Below are 21,949 nucleotides of genomic sequence, written 5' to 3'. Positions count from 1 at the left end.
TCTTAAACACTTCAAGTTTGATGCTAACGTGGTAAGAATTGACACAGATGTTTCGAAAAGGGTAATGTTGCGAAGTGACAGGTGTTTGCGTTAATTGCGTTTTTTGGTTCGGCATTATGCGTATTCGTTGAAGAAGTTAGGTTTAAAGCTTTCCATGCAGAAATTATTATTATAATATGGGTTGTAGTTCTTTTTGGCTACTATACCTTTTGTCTTGTTCCTTTTGATATATTATACAGTATATAATTTTGCGAAGCAATTGCGTGCTGTCTAAATGTCCGAATTTAGTTTATGAAGAAGCAGCAGTTGCACGCTGAGTGGTGTGTGTGTGTGTGTGTGTGTGTGTGTAAGAGAGAATTTATGATTTGGTAGCGAAGGGTGTGCCGGTTAGAGCTAACTCTGACCCAGAATCTGCCTCGTCATGCTGCGTGCAATGTGGAGCATTTGTTGTGCATTTTTATCCATGGCGCCACTGCAGGCCGCTTCCTTTTCGCTTACACAGAGACTGGAGACGTCGCGTGTTATGCAACATCTCGAGTGATCTCAAACTTTTTCTCTCACGGCTGCAGTTTTCAGAAAGTTCGCCGAGTCGTTCTTACACCCGCTGGGTTCATGGCTTTGTTTAGAGAGGAGCATTTTGTTGAAACTTCGTGTTTCGTCTTGGTGAATTCTCTCCATATTTAATGGGTTGCTCTTAATGTTTCTGTTCGGAGGGGAGCGAGTCTGAGTAGCGTGCAACTGTAGGGCCGAATGTATGTGAATGTGTGTAGGTAATGAGTGATGGAATGTTGATGTTGGGTGCGGTGCCCGGTAGGCTTGGCTGAATAAGACCCAGGTGACAGCTGCTATAACGGGCAGGAATGGGAACACGGCACAGCAGCGGCTCCGGATGACGTAGGTTGTTATGATGTACTTTGGAGAAAGATTATGATGATTCCCAGTTTGCTGCATGTGTTGGGCATTAGTTAAGCTCGCTAACGCTGTTCTATAGATGTAGGTGGTTGTGTCGCGTATTTAATGAAATGTACCTTTTTGCGGTATTCATATATAGTACTTTAAAAGAATGTACGTTTTTTTTGTATTATTTATGTCTGCATTGAAAACTGACTAGGTTACGCAAAGTTTAGTTGAATTTCTTTTTAACCACTTTCTTATGTTCGCCCATCTGTGCTGAAGTCATTGTTGATAAACGTTTGGATTGTAGAGTTATAGCAAAAAAAAAAAAAAAAAAAAATTATAGTAATAAAGTATAAAACAAACTTCCTTTATAACGGTAGCGGTCGTTAAGGCACCAACCAGTGGGGTGGTTAAGGAGTCTTGGAAGGAGGTTGCAAAAATAGGTTGATTATAGGATGACGGCTCTCTCTCTCTCTCTCTCTCTCTCTCTCTCTCTCTCTCTCTCTCTCTCTCTCTCTCTACAAGCATATAGCAACTTTTGACAAGGCTGTTAGCCTACTGGGATTATCGTACTGACAAGGAGTGTACTATATTCTGTCCTTGATACCGAGCGTCGGCCTATTAGCTAGCTGACCCTGTTGATTGTTACCCACCCTGTAATTTTTTTTTATCAAAAACTGATAGCGCACTCCCATTCTTGGCCACATTGCATTGCCAGTATTTTTCTCTCAGGTCTTTAACACCTACAGAGCGAGAGAGACTCGAATTTGGTGGTCTGTTCTTCCCCGTTATGTCACCCCCTTCTCTATCTATTCCTCCCCTCCTGTCTTGTGTTTGTATTGGACTGACGGCGATTCAATCTGAGATTAGTTTATTGGAAAGTGTGACAGCAGCTGTGTTTACCTTGGCCTAGAATGTGGGGTACTACCTGCTTCGTCGTATAGTTAAGAGAAATTACAAGATAAAAAAGAAGAATTTGTTTTTCCCTCTGTGATTGCTGCTTAAGTGTACCATTGTTGGATTAATATTTCGCCCTGTAAAGCCAGTCCGATTGTTTTTATCCATTTAATTTTTAATTTAGTCAAGATTTGCGATTTTGAACAGTGAAATTTTTTTAATCTGTAGTCAAGATTTGCGATTTTGAACAGTGAAAAGTCCACGTAAATGATTTTAAAATGAATTGTTCTATTTTGACGCCGCTGTCATAACTGGCTGTTTCCTCGTTAAGGGTTTAGGTTATGTACCCTTGTATGGCCTTTGGTTGAATTTCCATATGCATTCATTCACTGTTCTGGCCGGAGTTCATTGAGGGGAGCCGTGGATCTCGTACAACTTTGGCTGTTTGATCCAATGTATCTAGACGTCTTTGTTCTTTGTAAGCGTTCTCATCCTTGGCTACTGATATACACATTTTTCTTTGGTGTTGTGATTACTGTTGTAAATATGAAAAAGAAAGGGAAGAGGTGCAGTTCGATTCGTTTCTGTTCGACTTCACCTGACAGTTCATTTAAATCGTGCAGAGACAATCGGAGAGACCTGCGAGCGGCTTCCTCATTGTCAAATCCTCTCAGAATCTTAACATTGGGAAAACAGTCTTCTTTAGTTTTTCTTGACAGTTTTGGTATTTAGGGCCGCACATAAAGGCTCAAAAACCAACGTTCGAATCTGGCTCGGATAACTCGAAACCATCTGTAACTGGTTTTGTGTTGGCTCCAATCGTTGGGTGCGTTATGTACAACAATTATTTCAGATATTGTAGACTCCCAGTTTGCTGTGTTATGTACAACAATTATTTCAGATATTGTAGACTACCAATTTTGATAGTTTGATGAACCAACGCATTTCAATTTATCTTGGCTTCGATAGGCAGTCATTCTACTCTAGCAGTGTTTATGTTTTGTGTGGTTTATGTACAGCCCTCCACAGGGATGATTCCATCTCTGGCGGGCCCATGGGCGTTTTCCAAATAAGCAATCATGTCCAGAGGTATAACTCCCTTAATTAATCTTTGCTGACGTGTATATATATATTTTTTAGCTTTCAAAATTTTATTTTAGGTAAATTATCAAGAGTTGGAGTATGCAGTATTCCACAATGAGTAAGGCACTTGTTTTTAAATAGAAAACCCATCATTTTCTTTTAACTAAGGGAGTTTTCTAAGAGGTCCAGTAACCCATACAACAGTTATTAATTTGAACAATTAGCGGCAGCTGAAGTTCAGAACACCTTGGGCACCAGGACTGGATTTTGAATTGTGATTAGCAGAGAAGCCTAGGTCCGAGCTACTTGACTTTCTCTTACCGCTAGTTCAAATTAGATTTTATTTTGATTTTAGTCTTTGTTGGTTACGTTCTATCAATTCCTGAACATTGATACGAACAGTATTTTGTGTGTTTTGGACCGCTGGTGTCATTTATAGAGAAGGAAAATTGGTTTCCATATCTCGGTTGTATATATATTTGATGATCAAGTCGTTTATGTACTGTAGAAATTAGGATTGAAAATAGATCCTTGGACTATTTCGCTTCTCAGATGTTTCTTGGGTGAATTTGAGTTTCCAAACTTTGCATAACACATACATAACTGTCATGCAGGTTAACTTCCAAATATTCAGGTGGCTTCGAGGGGCAATAACAATGGGTCGTACGTAATCTAGAAGTAATATATGCACAAATCATATCAGAAGCCGTATTCGATAGAGTAAGACCAGGATTTCTTGTTTTCCACATTTATTTCCAGTGGATCGTTTGCAACTAACCGTACAGGAGTCTGTGTAGAATATAATTGTCTATATGCAGACTGATTATCTGTATATAAAGGATTTACTGTCTTCATTTGAATTATAAATATTTCAAGCATTTTTATAAATATAAAGGATTTACTGTATTCGTGTGTGAATTATAAATTATTCAAGCATTTTTACATATATAAAGGATTTACTGTATTCATGTGAATTATAAATAATTCAAGCATGTTCACATATATAAAGGATTTACTGTATTCATGTGAATTATAAATAATTCAAGCATTTTTAATGATTGATAAATACTAAGTAGGTCGGCATGCACTTCAGTTTTGATGATGAAATTCACTTCTCAGAACTGATATACCTAATAGGAGCACTGTGTCAGATATATACGGAACTTGCACTGACAGATGATGATATTTATAACTCCCTATTACATCACTAAGACAAAAAAAAAAATTGCACTCCAACCAATTTAGATATTGCCATTGGATCAGATGCAGTGTGTGTTATGTTTGTATCTTTAATTATGGGAATATCAGCATCATTATTTGCACCATTAAAGCTCGATAATCTTGTTCCGGCATCTGATTCAATTTTAAGCTCATTCTGCGTATCAGCAATAGTAAAAATAGCGCCTCAACGGCGTGGTTGGTATGGTATTAGCGTCTCACCTCGGTGGTCGTGGGTTCGATTCTCGGCCATTCCATTAAGGAGTGAGAGATGTGTATTTCTGGTGATAGAAGTTTACTCTCGACGTGGTTCGGAAGTCACGAAAAGCCGTTGGTCCCGTTGCTGAATAACCGCTGGTTCCATGCAACGTAAAAACACCATACAAACAAACAAACAAAAACAATCAGCAATAGTAACTACTATAGTCTCAGTTTTTGGTTAAAAATGATAATAGGACAATCAGCCAGTTCTTGATCACAGAAACCATAAGCAAGCCTTCTTTCATCCCTTAACTTTACATGGTAGACGGTCCCGAATTCAGTGCAATTTCATCATCTCCAAATGCCATTGCCGCTTTTCTGATTTTCTACTTGTGATAAGCTATTTTCCTCCTTCTTCAAAACAATTATTCCCTCATTAATTTCCAGTCTCGCCATTGAATCGGGGTGGTCTGTCTTTGAGTATTAAACATTTTTTTTCCATCAACGCACATATAAACGTTTTCTTACCCAATTATATAAACGTTTTCTTGTCCAATTATATAAAAGTTTTCTTGCCCAATTATATAAACGTTTTCTTACCCAATTATATATAAGTTTTCTTATCCATTTATATAAACATTTTCGTACCCAATTATATAAACATTCATAAGACACCATGCTAAGCAGCTCTTGATTGATTCAAGTATATGAAATACAAGGAATATTTCTCTTAATTTCCTAATCAGTACAGTTATGAAAATGGCTGATAAAAATTCAAGATACTCCTGAAACTTTTTCTTGTAGTGTTTTTTCAGTATAAGCTTTTTTGGCTCCTTGAGACGAAAATGTATAATATACGTCTTAAGGTTTCAGCTTAGATCTTAATCTATAGACGGGTCAAGATACCTAACGTACCAAAGTTATTTATGGAAAGTTTAGAAGACGTTGTTTGAGGAATTTGGACTGAACTTCTCACCGAGCACGAGCAAATTAGTCCGGTGGTTCCTTGGAAATACCGTATTGCTTAACTAACCTTTCACCTGGGTGATGGGTTAATAGGGTTTGTAAGTACTGTACAAAATGTAAACAACTGTTTTTTGGTTCCCTTCAATTCTGTATTTTTTCTTTATTTTTGATGCCCCAGTTTACAAGATTTCACTTCAGTGAAACAAAAGGAATGGCTTTGAAGATAAAGTATGATTTTTCCCTGCTGAGAATCATGATGCTATTTCTTCCCTCCCAGTCCCAATTTCGTCTTTCAAATTTCATAATCTTTGTAAGAAGAAGATTGTGATTGTGCGAGAAAGTCATTTTCCCTCTTCACGCAGAGTCCTCAAGAAGTGAGGAAAAAAAAAAGAAGTGTAGGGGTTGAGGTTAGTAGAGGGTCAATGTGTGTTGCATTCCAAACATTTCCTCTTGGCTCAGAAAGTGTAAATATTTGAAGAATGTAATCAGCCATCCCCTGGATTTTTTCTTTCTTTCCGCTTTATTCTCGGGTTTACGTTTACAACTTAAGGTGTGACGTCATTGATGATTGACTAAAGTCTTGACCTTCACCCTGAGTAATGGTGAGTACCGGCTTCACTTTAATGACCTTGAACTTGAGGTGATTGGTCAGATTGGTTTGTGTTCATTCATCTCTTCAGCTTTTCCTCCGATGATTACTAGTCATTGCGTTTAGCGTTGCTCTCTCTCTCCTCTCTCTCTCTCTCTCTCTCTCTCTCTCTCTCTCTCTGTGTGTGTGTGTGTGTGTGTGTGTGTGTGTGAATTAGAACTGGTACTTACTGCTGTTTTGTTTATTTGGATGGCAACATCGCTTATAAATTCTGGCAAGCTTCCTTGGCCACTTCGCCCTACGAACTCGGTCTCCATGCCGATCTTTGTCGTGACTGCCAAAAAGAAGTTGCGCGCGCCCGCGTGTATGTTTGTGTGCGCGCGAAGGCTATAGCGGTGATGTCATTTCGATTCTTGCTAAGGTGTATTACCTTAGTCACCGGAAACTCGCTCGAAGTGAATTAAGTTTAGTTTTCATTTTTTTTTATTGCGGTACCAAAACTGTTTTGGTTTAATCATTATTGTGATGTTAAGGCGCTCTATTTCTATAAATTAATGACTATTGCTTATGGTGTCAAGTACAATTCAATGCGGACACGTGTTTCTGTTCTGTAAGGTATGCAAACACAGTACATTCTCTTGTTGTGGGAAAGTTTTGTTGCGCCCTGTTGAGGAGGAGGTCTTTCCTCTTGCGTGTCACTTGACATTGCAGTTATCTGAAAGAATGCTGAAGGAACAGTAATGACACCAGACTGATATTTTGCATATGCGGTTTTTTGTGTATGAGCGTCGTTTTGTTACAGACGTTTGCTGTTCAAGCTTTGCCGTTTATTTGTTTACGAGAAATCGGGACTTCTGGAGGTCATTGGTATAGAATCCCTTTTGTTGGAGGTTATTGGTATAGAATCCCTTTTGTTGGAGGTCATTGGTATAGAATCCCTTTTGTTTTACCTGTTTCTTTTATTAGGCTTTTATTAGGCTTGTCCTGCAAAATCCATTAGCGTTGAGGTTCAAGGAGGCCTAACTCTTAAGCCGAAATTTCGTTTAGGCATAATGATGTAGATATTGTTGAACACAGTATCTATTGAAGGTAGTCTGAATTAACCTGTACTGTGTTCAGGGTGTTCGTCAGTATGTACGTGTACACATTATGCAAAGGCCTGCAAAAACTGCGTTAGGCTGCGTTAGGGTGATTTTAAGGAAAACTTTATTTTTTATTTTTTTTGTTATACTAGTGGACGAAGTAAAGAAGGTTGTAACTGATGACAATGCGGATGCTTTTGTAGGTTATATATGACAGTTTTGCTTTAATCATTGTTAGGATAGTTATCCATAGAGGTTGAAATTGCTTACCGTTTAGTCATATAACTAAAGGGAATATGTGTCTGCCGTTTGACAAAAATTAAAATTGTGCCGTTCAGTATGTTCGTTTGGTGTCTTCTGTGATTGTATTTAGTGAACGTTTGCTATCATAATAACTAGGAATTTCCTTACTTAATAAATCCACGCGCGATTAAACGCAGCGTAGATTTTGAAATACCTTGATCATTGTCTTTCCTAAAAAAATTAAGCATTATCTTGAATGGGGTGGGGTGTTGCTTATGAGTGGTTGGTTATCTAAATGAAATTTCACATCTTTTAGGTCTATGAGCTTTTATTGTATTAATTCAGCCTTTACAGTATATGCTTGAGGTAGAATATTATGTCTGGCGATTCAGATTCGCGTTTACGAGTCACTGTTTTTCGTGAATGTTTGACGAAGTTTACCCTTTAAGTAATTATTTCTTGGATGCATAACTCTAAAATCCAGGTAAAACTTAAAAAATAATATTCGAACGGGTTGCTGTTTTACTGTTTTAGTTCGCCTGGTTTGTGGATGCGTGCATCTTGTAGGGCAGCTAAATTCCGATTGCAAGGCAATGCTGATATTAATACTCCGTCCTTCTCTCGGGCCCGTAATTATTACCAACCTCCCTCTACTCTTTGGAATTTTTCCTTTGGATTGTTGTCCAGGTCCTGGAATCCTGCCGCTGGAAATGGTTTTGCTAAAACCGATGACTTATATCAACAAATCTGCTGTTACGTTGAAATTCTTATTCTTCTCCGGTCTGTGATCTGATACCCGTGATACGTTTGAAAAATCGAAGATATTAGTTCAAAGTTGATAACAAAATAGGACCATGTTAGAGACAAAAGTTTGGAAGTGCCATTGCAGCGCCGAATATATTTCCTGAAACTGTTTTCTTGTGTAGCCCTGTGCCCCACATGACCAGTAATTTCTATGAATCTTTTGAATATAACTAATAGTAGATCTGCTGAAACATTTCTGTGCAAGAATGTTCCCGGAAGTTGTCTCCGGAATTGCTTTTCGCATTTGAGGAGTCTCATTATTATTTTAGATTATCTAGTCTTATCAAATGTCACCTTGGTCAAGACTGATATAAATTGTACATGTACAATAAAAAAAACTCATTTAAGTCTTAGATATAAGCTTGACTTTGCTTCATAATAAACTAAAGAAAAAAATATGAAAACGACAAAAGTGAAGATGACTAAATGGAAGGGCATTCAACTCGTTAACGAGACTATTGGGAAACTGCTTTTTGTTTTCTGAAAAGTTTCCATGCATACCTTGCAAGGTTTCCAAGATTCCAACCCCACCCCCCCCCCCTCCCCCCAGCCACCCTTCTTGTATATGTGTACAGATTGTCCTTGAAGCGGTTTGACCAGTTTCTACCGGATCCTATCGGTAATTTCCCATGGCATTGGTGTGGGATGGGTTCTCCGAATAACTCGACCACAGTTCCACCTTGTTTGACACAAAGGTTGTAACTGTTACTCTATGCTTGCATATATTCTACGTCATATGCATATTTGAAGTAGCATAACTCTTAAAAAATGAAATACTGAAGGTTGATTGGCTTTTTTTTTAAAATAAAATACTTAAGGTTGATTTTTTTTTAATTGCTACTTTTATTTTCAACCGCTCAGTTTCTCTCTCTCTCTCTCTCTCTCTCTCTCTCTCTCTCTCTCTTCTCACTCTCTTTTTTCTATATCTCTCTAGCTCTCAAAAAAGTTCTTATTACGAAGATATATAGGCTATAGTGAAATGTATAATTAGATTTCGTTACTTGCCAACTTACCGAAATTGTGACCTAAGGGCACGCTGCCTTCCTTGCTTTTAACACAACCTTCCTTAAGGCTTTGCGTCTTCAATTTTCATGAGTCATCCCATTGCAGAGTCGTTCATTGCAGTGGTCGATTTTATTGAGTGTTTGTTTACTGTTGAGTGAGATTTGGTTGTCTGTACATCAGCACTTAGTTTTATGATAAACATGCATTAAAACCTTGTTTATATCTATAAATAGCCCTTTAGATTTTTTCGTACTCTGTTAAATCCTGTATCCGTATTGATTTCCCGAATCTGGGGGGGTTTGTGAGAAAAGCAGACAACCTTCATACGGACAGCGCTGTGAAGTTTTTAACCAGAAGGTATTTGCACATTCTAGCCTCTAACCAATCTTGCTTAACTGATCTTCGGGGGTATCTGTTTATTATCGGTAATTAATAATCCATATACTTACTGGTCACTCTTTACGAAAGAAAACATTCCCCTCCACATTTCCTCCAGTTGGGTCACCGACATGAAATGAAGAAAGAGGGAGAAGAAGGATGGCGTCGAGAAAACTACGAGTCAAGTTTTGTATGTTTGTCTTTCACATCCCCCCCCCCCCCCCCCCGCCCCCCCCCCCTCCCCCCCCCTCCTCTGCTTTACCCCCAACTCTTTTCACTTCCCACACACATCCTGCCATTACGCGTGTCGGCCCGAGAGTGGCTAGTAAATTGTGTGCACGTCTCCTTTATAACCTCCAGATGGGTTGATTTTTTTTTTCTTTTTATATGTAGGTGTAGGAGGGAAGAGGAGAGGATGAGAGGAAAAGGGAGGGAGATTCCCTCATCCCCCCCTGGGTGGGGAGGGAGGGTACTGGCAGGAGTCGAGTGATTGGTCGTAGTTACTCCACAGAAAGGCCTGTGTGTGTGTGTGTGTGTGTAGGTATGGGGGAGGGGGACCCAGTTGGACCTGGATTGCGTGAGGGGAGGGTGGAATAGATTCCCCCTCCGCCCAACTCTCCTTAAATGATTATGCACAATAGTTTGAGAACTTGTAGAATGAGGTGACTTGCGAAGTTTGCCTTCTCTGTTATCGTTTTGTCCTGAATTTGTTGTTCGAGCAATGGTTGACATCGATTTTTTAAACCGGCCATACACTTTGGTCATTGTATGTGATTCGCTGATTGATTATCTGCAGTCGATTGTAACCCGATTCTCATCTGCTCCTTGTAAATTAAATCGCTTGTTTTTATGTCGTTTTACTCCCTCGTAGTAGATACATAGTTGGCATAACGAATGTTTCCGTGTGATCGGATAGAGTCAGTTATCATTTCAGTTGCATATTCAGCGCAAGAAAATTAATTTCGAGCAATCTTACATGGATGTTTTGTGATACTTTGGTTCGGAGACGGTGAAGTCTTTCTCGGTGACGTCAGGACGTTTACCAGCCATGATTAGGGCCACTTTATGTTGGTTTGCAACTCTCCTATTTGATGTGACGTCATGGTATTACGACCCTTTTGGTTCTGGAGATAACGAGTCCGCTGCCAGACATGACGGCGCTCCTAATCCTTGGAGGCCTCGAGATGGCTCATTTGAGGGGGAACGAAATGACCATTCCCCTCCCCCCTCCCTGTTTTAACTTCTCTCCCTCCTTCCCGACTCCCACGATTGGTTCCACTGTTTTCTTGCCAATGAGGAATGTTGGTAATGTTTTGGTTTGTGTGCTTGCAAAAGCTTGGGGGAGAAAACGGCTCGTCATTTGCTTGTAAAACACCTGTTCTGTCTGAGCTTGATTGATCTCGAGAAATGACAGTACTGGAACTGCGACCAAATTCGTTTTGCTGTACAATGATTTTTTGTAGAGAGCCTAAAGCTGTTGTGTTTTCCATGATAAGGAATTTTGTCAAGGTATTACCTCTGACAGTCAACCTTTTTATCATTGTCCTGAGTTCTAAGAAATTTATGAATTATTGGTGCCATGAGGGCAATTACCGTAATTACTCTTAATTCTGGAGTTTTTTGTAGGTTTCATTATAGTAGTTGAGGTTTTTTGGACCTTGAATTTTTTATTTTTTATTTATACAGTGAAACTTGCTCATTTTAAGTGGACACGGAAGGCAATCAACATAGTTCATAGTCGTAATCGTAATCTCGAGTTCCGCCCAGGTGTTTAGAAAATGTAAGGGCTAGTTTCAATGGACAGCTGATTAAAAATGTTTATTGTCAGGATTGGCACTCATCTAAAGTTCAGCTATTAAGGTCTCCTTTCATTTCATTGCATCTCCATCTGTCACTGGAATTCTAAAGAAAAGTACATTTTATCTCACATTCTCTTAACGTAGTGGTTGATGGAAATTCATTTCGGTTATGTAATGGGAGTACTGGCGGCTCCCAATTAAAAATTTAGTTGAAAATTGTTTAATCATTGACTATTGATGATGAAAGAATTAACCAGTTTTGGTGATTTGGGGTACTCTCAAACCCCCCCCCCCCTCTCTCTCTCTCTCTCTCTCTCTCTCTCTCTCTTCCTCTCTCTCTCTCTCGCTCTCTCTCTGTGTGTGTGTGTGTGTGTATACTTAATGGGTTATTGGGGAATCTCCACGAATGTTGCGGTAAGTCGCCATTTGTGCTATGAGATATTCAAACACAGTACTTATTTATGTGGGGGGGTGGGTTGCCTGTTAACCGAGTTTATGGAGGTTGTGAATATGTTTAATTAATTGCAAGTCCTTCATTACCATTGCATGTACTTTTGATGCATAAATCAAGATGATCTGGTGGTGAGAGTCTTTCCTATACTGTGTTCCAGTATTCATTGTGGCTTGAAAATTTTTTATTGTATTGGAGTTTGATAGTTGGAGTTTACATAATAAGAAAAGTTTCATAGGTTGCCAATCTTGGGTTAGTTTGACATTTAATGAGGCGATCTCGCGAAATTTTTGGTTCTAGCGATGTCTCCAGTTAATACGCTACATTCTTTCTATTGGGTAATTATGCATATTCCCGAACACAAGTCAGTTAATTGGCCCCTCTGCCAATTAACTGAGAGAGAGAGAGAGAGAGAGAGGAGAGAGAGAGAGAGAGAGAGAGAGAGAGATTTTCTTTATTGCCACTTCATTAATGTAATCTCAGAAACACATGATCCGTGATGGCGGGTTTGCTTCAATGTATTTTATTTATATTAATCCATTGATGATCTTTTAAATTGAGTTCTATGGAATTTTCGCTTTCAGTAAAGCAAGTAAAAACCACTGTTCTTTGAGGTTTTCTAACCAGAAAACAAGGAAAGTTGTTTAAGGAGTTTCTGTAACGTGTATATTTCCGTGTATAAGACAACCTTTTAGGTAAGATGAGGTAAAAGGTCATGGCAAATATTCATGCGTTTATCTCATATCTGTAGTATAAGTATTCTAAATTACAAAACTGTTTTTTTTTGGGGGGAGAGGAAAGTCATTATTTGCAAAAAATGAAACTGTACAACTGTTATTTATAAATAGATAAATGATAGTGACTTCTTTTGCTTGTTGTATCAAATTACAGTATTACTATTATCATGGTTATTGTATTACAGAATATAAGCTTCTTCATGTACAACATTTACAACTGTTATTTATAATATAATAATAGTGACTTTATGGTTGTTTTGCTTGTTGTATCCAATCGTAGTATTATATACTATTATCATAGTGTTGCATATACTACCAGAATATAAACATGGTCATGTACACCCTTTGCATTTGGTGTCGTTTACATTCAGAAAATCTGCAGATTGAGTATTATCTATATCTTCATTGCCATTAGTTCTTAGAAGAGGTATAATTTGAAGGTACCGTTTCTAATAAATTAACGAATTTTGGTTGGAAACTTGGACATATTACCTCATTGTATTAGGTGCGATTTCTCCAGTTCCGAACACCACTTTTGGCTGGCCCCGGTATCCTTTTTATATTCAGCCTGCAGCTTTAATTTACTAGTATTCTTTCTTGAGATCTCCACTGCACGAGGGTTTAACAAAAATGGATTTCATTTTTACTTGTGGAAGCCACCATTGATAATCGTCAGGGTTTAACAACACAATTCATCGGAGCTCTGAATAAATGCTCGATAATTACGGTAAATGACGTCAGCAATCTGCTGTTTCTTAATTCGTTTTATGTCAATACAGGTTTACAATTGCTTCGTCCAGAATTCTAGAAACCGGAGTTTTTATTGGAGGATGGATAAATATCATTGGTATTGCAGTCTAAGAGAGAGAGAGAGAGAGAGAGAGAGAGAGAGAGAGAGAGAGAGAGAGAGAGAGAGAGAGAGAGAGAGAGAGACATTGTCTCGGTTAAGTTGGTATAATGATAGATATCCACTTGCAAAAGTCGAATAATAGTTGTATTGAGAATAATGATATAATTTTAATAAAACTTGTTTTACTGTGTATGATGATATTGCATGTGTTATGATCAGAGCTATGATGTGCCATTTGCACTCTAGTTTTGTTTACATCTTAAAATCATCAGCTGATCGCGTTTTACCGATATCACCACTGTCTTTAGTTGCCGAAGGGAACATGAATTCAGAGATACACTCCTTTTGTAAGTTATCAAACCTTGGTTTAACAAAGTGGATTTCTGTATCTTGTTTTTCATAAATACGTTGCCTAAAAGGGAAACCATTGTTTTCTTTCCGTTTCGTCGCCATTCTCAAACAACCGCTAATAACAATACAATAATGAACGATAATTATCGTACACAGTTATCATTCATATGACTGTATTGTTCTAAACAGTTAAAAACAGCTTTGATGCTTGATGTGATTTTGTTATAACAGGCATGGGGGAACGTGAAGATTGAAAGTATCATGAAATAATTTAAAAATACCATGGATGGTACCGAAGATGATTTGTATGATAGCGACGACGAAGCCGAAGTCGACTTTACAAAACCAGACTGGAATCCCTATGATGGTGTCATATGTGACGAATCTTGTGATGTGTATGAGAAACTTTCAATGAAATATGAATATTATGTTATCCTAAATGTTATTACTACCGTAATTACACTGTTATTGAAATTTCTGAAAGGTTACCGAAAGATAAAGGTTGCTGTGAACGCAACCCGTTACTCTAGCATTTTCTCAGCTATGATAGCATAGATAAAAGTTGGTTTCATTAATATAGAATTATTCCTCAAATAGGCTATTTGTTACGGAGATAGGCCACTAGTATAGAAAAAAATGGTTTTATTGCTCTTATTATCAGTTTATTTCATAATGTAAATCTTCATTTATGTTGCTGGTTATCGCCTATGGATACACATCTTAAAATTCAAGGTTTGATGTTTAGAATTGCAATAAGGACGACCCCCAATTATTACTTGTGAATTTTAGGATTTAAAGGTTGTCTTATATGCAGAAATATATAGTATGTATATATAAAATGGTTGTGTGTGTGTATATTATATATATATATATATATATATTTATATATATATATATATATATATATCTATATATATAATATATATATATATATATATATATATAGTATTACACATTACCCTTAAAAAGAGAAATAAATGGTTGGTAAAAATTTGGGAGTGTGTAAGATAAATGTACTATTTCCTTCCACCTTTCTGACTGATCTATTTTTAGAAGTCTTCCCAACCTCTTTATCTTTGTTCTAAAATTCCTTTATATGATCCATGAACGAACAGTGTTGGTAAAATTAGATCAATTTAAAATTATTTTTCTCTCTCTCTCTCTCTCTCTCTCTCTCTCTCTCTCTCTCTCTCTCTCTCTCTCTCTCCACACACACACACACACACACACACACACACACACACACACTAAAAGAATCCACTAACCTGCTAATTGCAACACCCCCCCCCCCCCCACCTGTCATGTTAACAAATTGACATATTTGACAGCTTGGCTTCCAGCTTCTCTTCAAGTTAAACAAAAGGTGAAAGAAAGGATATTTTGTTTCTTTAAAATACCATCACATATGAATTGTGTAATTACATTATGTTGTTATCACACATTGTTATTATTATTATATTACATTTTATTAATCTCATAATAGGAGAGAGAGAGAGAGAGAGAGAGAGAGAGAGGAGAGATTGAGAGAGAGAAGAGAGAGACGCTGGCTAAAAAATAAAGTAAAAACATGCAGAACCCCAGGCCAGGGAAACTTGAATTTGGCTAATTTAAGAAAAAACACATCAGTGGAAAGAGAAAGATAAGCAAATAGTAAACATGGAGTAAGAAAGAAATTCTCAAAAATTCTTCCTATTTTCCATAAGTTAATAAAGACAATTTGCAACTCCTTGTGGGGCCTCTTTTACAAGGTAATCGTTATAATCTTACCAAGTTAGTTATACATGTTTTTTCTAGTAAATTTTATTTTGTAAAATTATACTTACAGCTCGCACACTATCAAAACAGATAAGAACTAAAGTCAGTAACAGAATCCAGGTATATGTATTGTTGTGAAATATTAAATTAAATCTACTGAGATCAACATTGCAGTAAGTTTTTTTTGGGGGGGTTATTCATGTTTTTTTTTTTTTTTTTCTGTGCACTTTTCTTTGTAATATTACAACTATAACTGACATACTATCATAAGAGATAAGAACTAAAGCCAAGAGCAACTCCTGGATATATTTATAAGCAAAGAAATAAAAAGATGTCTTAGGAGGAAGAGAATGGCTCCTTGAAACAGAACACAACTAATTCATGAGCAGCCTACTTCATTGATCTGAGCCAGTCTAAAAGTTGCCATCAGTGAATTTATGGGCTATAGAAGTAATGAACCTCTTTCCCGCCCGATTCCCTCAAATCGATGGTGCATAATATTGATGCTAACCATGAGTGAATCAGTCCGCCACCTAAACCTGTTATTGCTACTCATATGAGGGTATCCGACCATTTGGGGTTAATGTTATTTAATTTACACAAAAGTTTGAAAACCTATAAGTTACATGAAAACTTAAACACTTTAGCAGGGTTTCGTGAGATTTGCCAATGTACGCGTGTGTGTGAATAACTTGTGTATGAGAATTAGGTTCTAATGGAAAGTTCACACTATTGTGAATTAGTGCAACTTGAATTGCTTTGTGTGTGTGTGTGTGTGTGTGTGTGTGTGTGTGAGGCAAAGAATATATACGTATACAATCCAACCAGAGTTAATACAGCGCTTAGGAATACTTAGTCTACCAATTCACCTGAATTTTATATCAGAAATACCAATTGTAAAAACTACTGATATTAATTGTGTGTGAGTGAACGCAACTGTATTTTCTAAAATATATCTATATAAGGGCCTATGATATGATAAATAAGCATTGAGAAATTATTCTCTGATGGACTGGATGAAATATCAAAGGTTAATAAGCAATTGTAGGGACAGCAATGCCAGTTTTAAATTTTGCATTTAGAGAGTCGAGGAGGAGGCGAAGGAGAGAAGGGCAGGAACTAATGTAAACAATCATTGAAGAATGCATTGCCTACTTTAGAATGAAATGGAAAAATAAGATGGGATGGTTGCCAGGAAAAAGATTTTTTTTTTTTTTTATGCACTCTGGTTGGATCCAGTTTGTTTCAATTTTATTCAGTTGCAGTCTTTTTACTTATACAATATTGCTTTGGTAAAAGATCAGTGATTGTTGCGATCTTATTATTTTTAATATTAAGCCAATATTACATTTGTTTTTTCAAACAATATTATATTTCCCCAAAGGAGTTATTGCCATCAGTGCATCTCATGCAGCATACCTGTGGCCCCTGGTTGCTACTGTTTTCTTTACTTGTACTGTACCAGTACCTTCATTCATATTCTCTTTCTTCTGTCTTTCTTTCCACCCTCTGCTAACAATTGATTCATAGTGCAACTTCTTGGTTTTCTTCCTGTTAAAGATTTCAAACCTTATAACTGTCAATTTCTGTTTCAGCACTGAATGACCTTATAGGTCCCAGTGCTTGGCCTCTGGCCTAAGTTATATATTCTATTTTATTCTATTCTGTCCATTATTATACATTTTGATTTCCTGGCCAGGATGAGTGCTTGCCCAGTAGCTATTTCAAGTTTTAAAAGAGCCGTTTTGTGTTTGAACAGAATATATTTATTTTTAAAGGCTTTTAATCTTGAAGGGTTGTTTTAATCATCCTGACAGATCGATCATTTTTCCTGACTTTATTATTCTTTGCCATAACATTAGGATGCAATACTACGTACATTTTTGCTTTTGCTTAATAGTGCCCTAATGGTTTTGCTTCTTTTGATGTATCCTGAGTACAACTATTTGGTTGTTTATTGATTGCTGGTAGGATTTTTTACTTATTAGATTTGGATAGATATTCTGAACAGTGTTCTTTAATTGTAAGATTAGGCATTGATGTTTTGAACGTGTAATTTAAATGCCAATGTTCAGAAATGGGTGTATACTTTGGTTACATGTTAGATTTGGCATCTGTGTTCTGGACAACGTTTACTTTAATCACTTGTTAGATTTGGAGCCAGTGTTTGATTGATTAATTGAATTACTTGTTAGAATTGGCACCAATGTTCTCAGCAGTATATGTATAGTACTGAAAAAATTGAAAAACAGAAGTACATGATATATTAGCCGTTGTGGTTATGGGCTTGTTCATCCCTTAGACATAACATTTTGATGATTGTGGTAGTGTTTCTCTGATGAAAATAATTTTTCTCTGATTTTCTTACAAAATATAGATAGTATATATTTTTAAAGCCAATCAGAATTGTTATTGTGTTTGGTATGGCATAATATAGATAGTTTAAGCCAGTCAGACTGGTTTTGCGTTTGGGACGGACATAAATTGAAAATATTGTCTAATGTATTGAAGAATGTATATATATGGCACTGTAATTTCTTTCTTATATATGGCACCATAATTTCTTTCTTCTCACTGTGGCATATCCATAAGCTTTTGTTTTCAAGGCTCATTTTGTTTATTTGTCATAGTTATGAATGTTATTGGTAAATTTAATTTTGCTCCTACCACAGTCTTCAACAAGATTGACTGCGCTTCTCCTCAGCAACCACTACCTTAGACCACTTATTTAAAAAAATAAAGAAAAAAAAAAAACTTTTGATGGCTAAAGATAAAATATGAACCTAGTTATAAGAATTGGAAATAGAATACTTGTTTTATATTTTAACATGAAATTCTTATTACATTTATTTTTCGTTAGGGTTAAAAAACATCTAGTGATGTATTGATGGTATTATGCAGAAAACTGCAATTCCCAAAGGAATCCATATAAAGGGGGTTTGGGGAAGGTAGAAATGGGAAACTTCTTGTATTGTTGTATTCCCAAGCCCTTTTTTAGCCTGTGCCTATATGAATGGAATATTGGCCCATTCAACCCCCTCCTTGCATTAAACTGGAAGAGCAAGTTTGCCATGTTTGGGAATATTCACCCCTTTCGTTTGTATAATGGATTGGGAATGTTTCCCCTGGCTCTAGGAGGCTCTGAATAGGTTTAGCTGTGTGTTTTAGGTAAACAAACACGGCACTCTTGTAGGGTCCTCCGACTTTCATGAGGTCAAGTGAATTCGTAGTCAGGACTATGGTAATGATCTGTGTTTTGTTTACCAATATTTTGTATCTTCCAGGAGGCGGTGGGGACGGGCCATGAGGGTAGTGGAAGATTGCCAACCCCTCCTCAGCAGCAGCAGCAGCAGCAGCAGCAGCAGCAGCAGCAGCAGCAGCAGCAGCAGCAGCATCACCAACAGCAGCTGCAGCCGGCGGGGATGAGGGTGTCGCCTGCACCGCCTCTGACTGCTGGAGCCAACCCCCCTCACCCACCTCACTCCCCCCACATGTCGCCTGCTGTAGGTGAGTCACTTATCACACCTTATCAATCACTTCTGTCTTCTGCTATTGATATTGTTCACCATCCTCAATAGTATATTTATGATTCCATTTTTAGCTAAATGACCTTTATATTTCATAATTTAAGAAAAAGGCGTTCACTTTGAGAGTTGATGAGACATGATTGTATTTGTTATTGTTTGTTCAGGTTGACAATCATATTATGAATGTAGTTTTGACATAGTTTATATTATTACTATTATTCAGAAGATAAACCTTTCCATATGGAACAAGCTCACAGGGGCCATTGGCTTGAAGTAAAACAAGCATCCAGAGAATATGGCGTTCATTTGAAAAGTCTAACAGAAGTAATAGGAAATATAGAAAGGAAAGGTTATTTATTAGAAAAAATTTAACATTGTTAAAAAGTGAACAAATGTTAAGTAATAAATAAATAATAAGATGCAAGGAGAATTGCTTTTGGGTGGTAATGTATTGCTTCTTTGCTTGAACTTTTGAGATTTCTCTCTGGGAAACTTTAGTATTCTCATTATTTTTCTATGAGAAATATCCACAGATTACTGTGTTTTCTTATCATTTTTATGATTAAATGCACTTTTTGTGGTAAAACTATTTAAAAGACAGGTATAAGCAATTTCAGTGGAATTTTCTTGAGTTTGAACTACAGTTCTTAGTGTTTTTATGCTCTCCCCCCCCCCTCCCCATATATGGGTGGTCCACTGCAATATATATTAATATAATATATATAATATATATATATATATATATAATATATTTATAATATATATAATATAAAACAACAAGGGTCAATGGGCATTTATCTGGGTCAATGGCAGGAACAAAGAAACAGGTGACATAGTAAACTATTTATTCCAATGTTTTGTGAATCTCAGTCACATCTTCAGGCATATCTACAATAATAAAGTTCAATGTAGAGTAATAAGATAAATTTTAAAAATTAGATAAAAGAAATTAAATACAAAGTGAACTAAAACTCAGAAGGACAGAACACAAAAGATTTTCGATCGATGAGGAAGGATAACATGTTTAACCTAAGATGTATTCAGAAACAGTAGAAATAAAATAACAAACATTCTTAAATACAGACAGACTTAAAAACTTTGGGAACTACTGACCTGCTGTTCAGAGGCTAAGAACAAACTAACTCCCTTTACACGCAACCTTTCCTTTTGTATATGATGACATCTTTCAAAAGGATTTCAGTAAGACTATTGAAAAATATATAGGGCCCATTGATCTCAAATTAATACCTAAGAATAAAAAAAACCTCGGCTCTCTCTTCAGATTCAAGGATTGCCTACCACCTTTGATGTTGTTTGGTGTTGTCTACGAGTATAGTTATCCAAAATGTAATTTTGGAAAATATATTGCAACCACCAGGTGGCTTCTCAGGGTGATGGCCGATTCACGCATAGCTAATACAGAATCTTCCAACAATATGTAATCATATCGTCAAATGCAAAACCAAAGTCAGATATGAAGATTTTAACATTATTGGGTACTCAGGCAAATTCTCAAGAACTACACATTCTGGAAACATTAAATATTAAACATGTTCCCTCTTAGAATTGTCAAGTAATCACTTAACCCTTATATTTATCTTAACTCTGCTTGCTTGGCTGGAAATATCTTTATATATTATATTCTTAGTTTGTTTGTAGCTTTTGAACAGCAGGTCAGTCCCCAAAGTTTTTTTTAAAGTTTTGTATGTATTTAAGTATGTTGTTAGTTTTAACACTTGTTTTGAATACATCTGTGTTTAAACTAGTTATCTTTCCTCATCGATCTAAAATCTTTAGTGCTCTGTACTTGTGAGTTTTGGTTCACTTTGTATTTAAATGTTTTTATTTAAATTGTTTAATGAATTCATATTTCTACATTGTATACTTTATTATTGTAGATAACTGAAGATGTAATTGAGAATCACGAAACGTTGGAACAAATGGTTTACTTTGTCAAATGCTTCTATGTTCCTGCCCTTGGCCCGTCCCCAGTCAACAGAATCTTTGAAAATTGTCAAAAATCCTAAGAAAACCTTACTTTGAATGCTTTGGGTGTAAATTGGAAATTATTTAACTGCATTTTTATTGTGTTTTTCATTAAAAAAATACTCTAATATTGATTATGTATGTAGTCTTGTAAGGTTTGATAAAGACCAATTTTATGGCCTAAAATTTTGGGATTCAACATTACTACATTTGGTAGAGTTTTGGAAAAGTTTGTTGTTTTACTTATTTGAGAATCTTTTGTTATTGTTATGTTGTTTCTATATGGGAAAAGTGCAAACTTTATGGACTAGGCTAAGCCTACCATATTCATTGGATATCCTGACAACGGAAGTCGTCAAAGTAGCATTTCTTTCTGCAGAAGTTGACAAACTTTTATTTTTGTATAATAAAGACAATAAATATGTTTTACGTAACTGAGAATCTCTTATTAATATTATTGTTGTTGTTTCTATATTTATGGTTGTTGTCGCCTATAATAAGTGCAACTTTCATTTCCTGAATGTAAACAAAGTAGTAGCCGCCATTTGTATTTCATCAGCTGATTTAATTTACGATTCACAAAGAATCGTGATTTTTTTTATTTTGGTCAAATGATGCTGTAAACTTAAAAACTTAGTTACACAGTACATATATTTAATGAAAAAACAAACAAACCAACCTTGGGGAATTAAATATCTTAAAGTAGAAAATTACTTTTATCACATCGAAGACTGCTCCCATTGGAACTAGCAAATATTTTTAGAATTCTTCTGTTTTAATGTCATCATATGTTTCATTATGGCTGTCGGTATCTCCATTGTTTAGAGATAGATTTTACAGAATAGAAATGAATGGTTAATATACTGCTTGGTAGTTTCTGTAGTTGAAGAGAGAGAATAGAAATGTGTGATTACTATACTGTGCGCTAGTTAAAAGTGGTTGCTTGACAAGGTTTTGGTACTGTGTAGTTTGACAAAATGATTGTAAACAGAGGAGGTCGAAAGTGTTTTTCTTTTGTTTGTCATAGTTAATAATTATTTGAAATGAGTATGGTATTACTGATTTCAAATAATTATTCAAATAATTATTAAGTATAAGGCATATTCTAAGCTTTTTAGTTTTAGATGTCA

General features: G+C 36.3%; 1 protein-coding gene across 10 annotated transcripts in view; it reads left to right on the top strand.

The window, feature by feature from the left end:
• The window catches only part of LOC135200767 (trithorax group protein osa-like), a 103,110-nt gene that overhangs the window by 32,610 nt on the left and 48,551 nt on the right, over positions 1-21,949 (top strand). For all 10 annotated transcript variants that reach the window (XM_064229402.1, XM_064229403.1, XM_064229404.1 and 7 more), the window contains exon 2: positions 18,591-18,813. In XM_064229402.1, the coding sequence (XP_064085472.1) occupies positions 18,729-18,813 (85 nt within the window). In that variant the 5' untranslated portion in view covers positions 18,591-18,728. The remainder of the gene's footprint in view (positions 1-18,590; positions 18,814-21,949) is intronic.

Source organism: Macrobrachium nipponense, chromosome 27 (assembly GCF_015104395.2).
Source record: "Macrobrachium nipponense isolate FS-2020 chromosome 27, ASM1510439v2, whole genome shotgun sequence".
NCBI lineage: Eukaryota > Metazoa > Arthropoda > Malacostraca > Decapoda > Palaemonidae > Macrobrachium > Macrobrachium nipponense.
Note: the sequence above shows the minus strand (reverse complement) of the source record. Positions and strands in the feature narration are given on the sequence as shown.